This window comes from Prionailurus bengalensis, chromosome E2 (assembly GCF_016509475.1).
Source record: "Prionailurus bengalensis isolate Pbe53 chromosome E2, Fcat_Pben_1.1_paternal_pri, whole genome shotgun sequence".
Lineage (NCBI taxonomy): Eukaryota > Metazoa > Chordata > Mammalia > Carnivora > Felidae > Prionailurus > Prionailurus bengalensis.
In genome coordinates, this window is record NC_057352.1 from 62111552 (window position 1) to 62117244 (window position 5693).

The 5693-nt window shown below is 52.8% G+C and overlaps 1 protein-coding gene across 1 annotated transcript; it reads right to left on the minus strand.

Moving 5' to 3' along the window:
* Positions 1-225: 225 nt before the first annotated feature.
* On the minus strand, positions 226-2683 carry LOC122494632 (CENPB DNA-binding domain-containing protein 1). The gene has a single exon (XM_043599962.1). It carries the CDS (start codon positions 2039-2041, stop codon positions 416-418), a length of 1626 nt encoding a protein of 541 aa, XP_043455897.1. The 5' UTR covers positions 2042-2683; the 3' UTR covers positions 226-415.
* Between the last annotated feature and the right edge of the window lie 3010 nt (positions 2684-5693).

Below are 5693 nucleotides of genomic sequence, written 5' to 3' on the forward strand. Positions count from 1 at the left end.
GGGGAGGGGCAGAGACAGACAGAGGGAAAGAATCCCTAGCAGGCTCTGCGCTGTCAGTGTGGATCCCAACGTGGGGCTTGATCTCACAAACTGTGAGATCGTGACCTGAGCCAAAATCCAGAGTCAGATGCTTAATAGACTGAGTCACCCAGGCACCCTGCAGTTTTCTCTTTTTGAAGCAGCATTTTCCTGGGTATTCTTGCATGTGATTATCCTAAGCACATATTTAAGTGAAATTTTAATGACAAAATTTGGTACTCTCAGGTGTCAAAATGAAAATACCAGAAACAAGAGTTTCCAAAGATGTAAAGCATCTGGAAGTAGAGAGGCGTGGCTGGATCTCATCCGCTGAGGTCATCTTGTTGCTTCTGGCTTTATTTTGATTAACGTTTGGTCGCACACACCGAAAAACGACCTAAGACAGTTGCTTTGAGCGCCGCTTTTTCTCATTGTACAATTCCCTGTAGCAGTTGATCGCATCATTGATTGCTCCCGAAACTTTCAGTTTCCAATCATCATTAGGGCCGTCACTTGTAAGGACCCGTAGGCCTGCCTCGAAATGTGAGAAGGCTGCTGAGAGTCTTCCTGTGGTTAGCTGACGCAGGGCAGGTGGGGCATCTTCACTCTCCTCTTCTGCAGGCTCCTGTTCTAGCTGCATCAGTTCCGTGTTCGAGAGATCCTCCTCGTGGGACCTCAGCAACTGGTCCACGTCGGCTTCTACAACCTCTTCGAAAGCCACATTCTTGGCAAGAGTCACAATGTTTTGTTGAAGTTGTGCAATGTTATCTGTTTGGGAAACGCTCTGGAACCGAACACACTCAGGCCAGATCTTCTTCCACACGCTGTTCATCGTTGCCGGTCTCAGCGCCTCCCAAGCTAGTGCAATGTTGTCTACAGCATCTATGATACTGTAGTTTCTCCAGAACTCCCTGATCATGGCTGTGTCCTCCCCATCTGTTGCTTCTAGGATGTGCTCAAAAGTTCTTCTCACGTAATGAGCTTTGAAGGCGGAGGCTATGCCTTGACCCATGGGCTGGATGGAGTCAGCTGTACTGTCATGAAGATATTCCACCCTTACATTGTCAGACAGATCACTCAAATTTACCGGGTGGCACGGGGCATTGTCTAGGATGAGCAACGCTTTGTGGGTGAGATTATTCTGGGCACAGTATCTTTCAACGGCTGGGCAAAAAAAGTATGTGAACCATTCCTGAAAGATGCTCCTGGTCGCCCAGGCCTTTTTGTTTGAGCGCCAAATTACAGGCAAATTGGGCTTGGAGTATCCTTTCAGAGCCTTGGGGTTTTCCAAGTGGTACACCAATAGGGGCTTCAACTTAAAGTCCCCAGCTGCATTGCCACCAAGAAGCAGCATCAAGCGATCTCTGGATGATTTAAAGCCTGGCTCAGCTTTCTCTTCCACAGAAATAAACGTTCCTTCAGGCATTCTCTTCCAATAAAGCCCCGTCTCATCTACGTTAAAAACCTGCTGGGGGGTATACTCACCTTCTTCAATGATGCTTCTTAGCGCTTCTGGATATATGTCCTTGTTTCCAGGAGCCGTGCTGTTTATCTTGAAGTGGGGCAAACAGTGGCGCTCCTTGAATCTCACGAACCAGCCTTTACTTGCAGCAAACTTTTCTGTTTGAGAGCTCGTACCTCTTTCCCGCTGTAAGTCATCAAACAAACTCTTAGCCTTCTCCTGAATAATTGTGACACTCAGGGGCACATTTCGCTGGCTCTGGTCTTCAAGCCACACATGCAGCAGGCGCTCCATGGTCTCCATGACTGCACTTCGATGCCGCGTCAACCGGGAGGCTCTCAAAGGAGTAGCGATTTGCGAATTCGCTTTAATTTTTTCCTTATTATCTCGGATTGTAGCCACGGTAGAAACCGCAAGGCCCAAGGCCTTCGCAATTTGGCTGAGCTTTTCACCAACTTCGAATCGTCTCAACACTTCCAATTTTATGTCGAGGGTAATTGCTTTCCGTTCCCTTTTGGCACTGGGGATGGCCGATGCATTTAGGGACCTTTTCCCAGGCATTTTCCCTTCCAGAATGTAGTGAAATGACAGCAGTCTCAAGAGCAAGAAGGCCCGTGGCTATCCTCTGCTCCCTTGCAAAACGTGGGAGAGAAAATGGGGCTGCCAAGAAGTGCAGGCGGATGAGAAAAAGGTCACCAAAGGCCTGCCCGGCCCCCTGTGCCAGAAACAGGCTGGTTCACTCTCGACTGGAAGGCGGGCAGCGTAGGCCTCTGGTGTCAATCAGAGTGCCCAACCCCCAGACAGCACATCTGCAGGAACGTTAAAACCGGCGTGGGTTTCTGGGATCCAGAGAACAGAAAAAAATCCGTGCAAGTTAATAACGCTGCATAGCACACACCGAGTCAGTGCCTCCGTTCTAGAGGGACATCGAAGCAGCAGGGAGCCGGGTAGCGGGCTCACGAGAGGCGCCGGTAGCAGGGGACGGACCAGGGACTGGTGGTGTCTTTTGTGAACCGCTTCCTGTGGAGGACCCGGGAAATATGTGTCCTTGGAGATGCCCGACTTAAAATAAGTCTAAAGGCGCTGGGTATCCTCATAGCATCTAGCCCGAGTCGGTCGCTGGGATTTCTGCGCTCCGCTCTGTGGACAGGACCCGACAGCGCTCACGTTCAGGTCTTTAAAAAGTCAGGTGGTAGGGTAGACAGCTGACGAGAGGTCCCAAGCCGGCGCCTAGTCCTTACCGCGCATGAGCGACGCCTCCAGCGCCCGCGGGGACGGCTCCGGGGGTGTGGCGCTTCCCTGGTTTTGTTGCTGTTCTGCGCGTGCGCGCGCCCCAGCGGCGCGAGGGCGGGGGCGGGGAGTGTCGCGCCCGCTCCGGGCGGCGGCCGAGCGGTCTGGGCCGTGCGGCGGTGGCCCAGGAGGCGGCGGGACGGTCAGGGCAGGCGTGAGAGCCCTCGGAACAGCCCGGCAGGTGAGCGGGGAGGTTCTGCCCGCAGGTGTCGGGAGGCGGGGGCGCGGGCTCCGCTCGACGCCTTGGTGACGCCGCCCGGTTGCGCCGGCTGTCGCGGGGTAGGGGTCCGGGGGAACGGACTAGAGGGGCCTGGCTGCGGCCACCACCACATCCCCAGCCGGCGGCTCTGTCCCCGCGGCTGAGGTGGCCGTCCCTTGCCCTCCGCGTCCCTGCCCTTCTCCTGGCGGCTTCTTGCCGCCTTCTGAATTTCCCGCCGCCTCCCGGGCCCTGCGCAGTGCTGGCTCCCTCCTCTGCCGCCTCAGTCCCCTCTCCAAAGAGCCCCCACGCGGAGCGATTTGCGTTCGAGTCACGAGTCCCTGCAAACCTACAGCATCTCCTCGGGCACCTCGCTTCGACTGCGAGCCCGTTTCCTCCTGGGCCTGGAGGTAATGCTTGCTGAGCCCAGAGTTGCTCTCTGAGCCGGATGTGATACTGCACGTGGAAGAGTTTTGCCGGCTGTTAGTGTTTCTCACGTGTGGAGCCCGGTTTCACTACTCTCATAGCAGCTAGTACTGCTTCCAGCCTTCCGTGCTAAGGGCTTTACACGAACCCTCTCATTTGAGTCCTAAACCCTTCCTGCACGAAAGCGCTGCCATAAGCCTCTTTATAGAAGAGAAAACGTGAAAGCAAAACTGGCCACTTGCAGTTCAGGGCCATCTCGCTCCAGTGCCTTCACCTTTAGGTATTTCTGGGTTGTGTGCCTTTCCTCTGGTTAGATACTATCAAATGGGATTCCATGTTTTTTTTTTTTTTTTAATGTTGTTTTTAAATTCAGTTTTTAGAGACAGAGTGTGAGCAGGGGAGGGGCAGAGAGAGAGACGGAGACACAGAATCCGAAGCAGGCTCCAGGCTCCGAGCTGTCAGCATACAGCCTGGCTGGGGGCTCAAACCCAGGAACTGCAAGGTCATTACCTGAGCCGAAGTCAGAAGCTTAACCGACTGAGCCACCCAGGTGCCCCCCTAGGATTCCGTATTTTAAGGTTCTGTTTCTGTATTGGTTGATACATCCCAGGGTGCAGTGATCACATTGGCTTAATTTTTTCTCCTGCACAATTGTGAGGTTTCTGATTTTTGGTCCAAGAAAGGCATCTTGGTTTCCAGACAGCAGTGAAGGAGGAAGAAGGATTCCGTGGATTTATTTCCTGTCTTGTCTTCAGGAATGAGCTTTTCCCTCCCATCCCTATTCATTTTGGGGATGGTACAAGTGAGCTCCGTTTCTGGAATTATCGATGAGAGCAGAGCCCTTTGCCTGGGACGTTTCAGCATTGCAGAGGCTGTTCTGGTTGTTAACACGTGGTGGAAGTCAGTAATTGACACAGCTGTGTCCTGGGTCACTGAACCTCCGTGGCCTCAGTGGTTTCAGTTACGAAGGAAGTTGGATGATCTTTGAGGGTTTTTTCCCCCAGACTGAGTTGTTCATCTGTTGAGAGTCAAGAAGTGAACACAGGCAAGGGCTCTGTCCCTCGGCTGCTCTCCTTGGATTTGTAGGCTGGGGGGGGGCTGCCAAAGCTGGAGAGGCGTCACAGTGTAGTCAAAAGTACCCTATCAGTTAACACTCATCAAGGGAGGCTTATGTTCTGGAGGCTTCCATGCAGTTATTTTCTCATTCGGTGATCTTGCCGCACCATCCCTGCCGTGCAAGGAGGAGAACGAGACAAGCAGAACAAGGGAAGTAGAAAAGGAAGAGAAGGGAATGGAGAGGCATAAATGCCGTATCAATGTGGCTGGGATAGTTGAGTGCTGAAGGAAGCGAGCTCCCAGCAGATTGAAGAGCCACTGCCTGGCGGGCTTGTGTCTGCGTGAGTCTGAGACACCAGGGTAACCTGGCTGATGATCTGACGGGAAAAAAAGGGCGGTGGCCCTTTGCCTGTTGAAGGGTCTTACTGTGCCCAGCCCCACGTCTTGGCATTGCGTGTGCTCATCACAGCCAAACACCAGTAACAGACTGTGTCTCTGAGAACTGCCTCTGACCTAACGTGGTTCCCTAACCCATGTCAGAAGAAGATTAAGTCATGAACTGAAATAAAGGAATTGGGACTTTTATCAAGTTTTGGAGGCCTGAAGCACAGTACTTAGCACTTCTAGGGCTGTAGGCCACCAGCCCTGCTCTGTTTGGTGTGGAGCTGCAGAAACCCTGGGAGGCTTGGTTTCCCCTCATACGCCTCCGGCTCCCAGTGGCCTTCAGGCACTCACTTACCTCTCTAAACTTTTCCACCCCTGCAGGGGGCGCGGTCACACCTACTTTTTTAGGGCAGATGGTGAGGATTGGAGGAGGTGACAGAGGAGCACCCACCCAGCAGGTGCACCACCTTCTGTGCTCCTTTGTCTAAATTTCCTGTTGCAGTAAAATGCCTTTGCGATGTCTTCATGGTCTCATGATTCCTCCACATCAGGCTCTGGTCCTTTGTGCGGGCTGAATCCCTGCAGCAGGCGGCTTCATTCACGGCGTGGAAGTTCTCATGGCCTCATCACCCTTCCTGGTGCATCTCCTTGCTGAGCTTCCCCGTTTGGGTTTCTCCCTGGTTTTAATATCTTTCTTATAGCTTACCTTACTTGTGAGTCCACTTTGCCTTTTGAAAGGGATGTTTGAATAATTTGGCTTATTAGCAAGTTAATAACCATTGACAGTGAATTTACCGTGGGGAATGGCCTGCCTCATCATGAGGGACAGCATGGTTGAAATAACACGGGTGTTGTCACCTG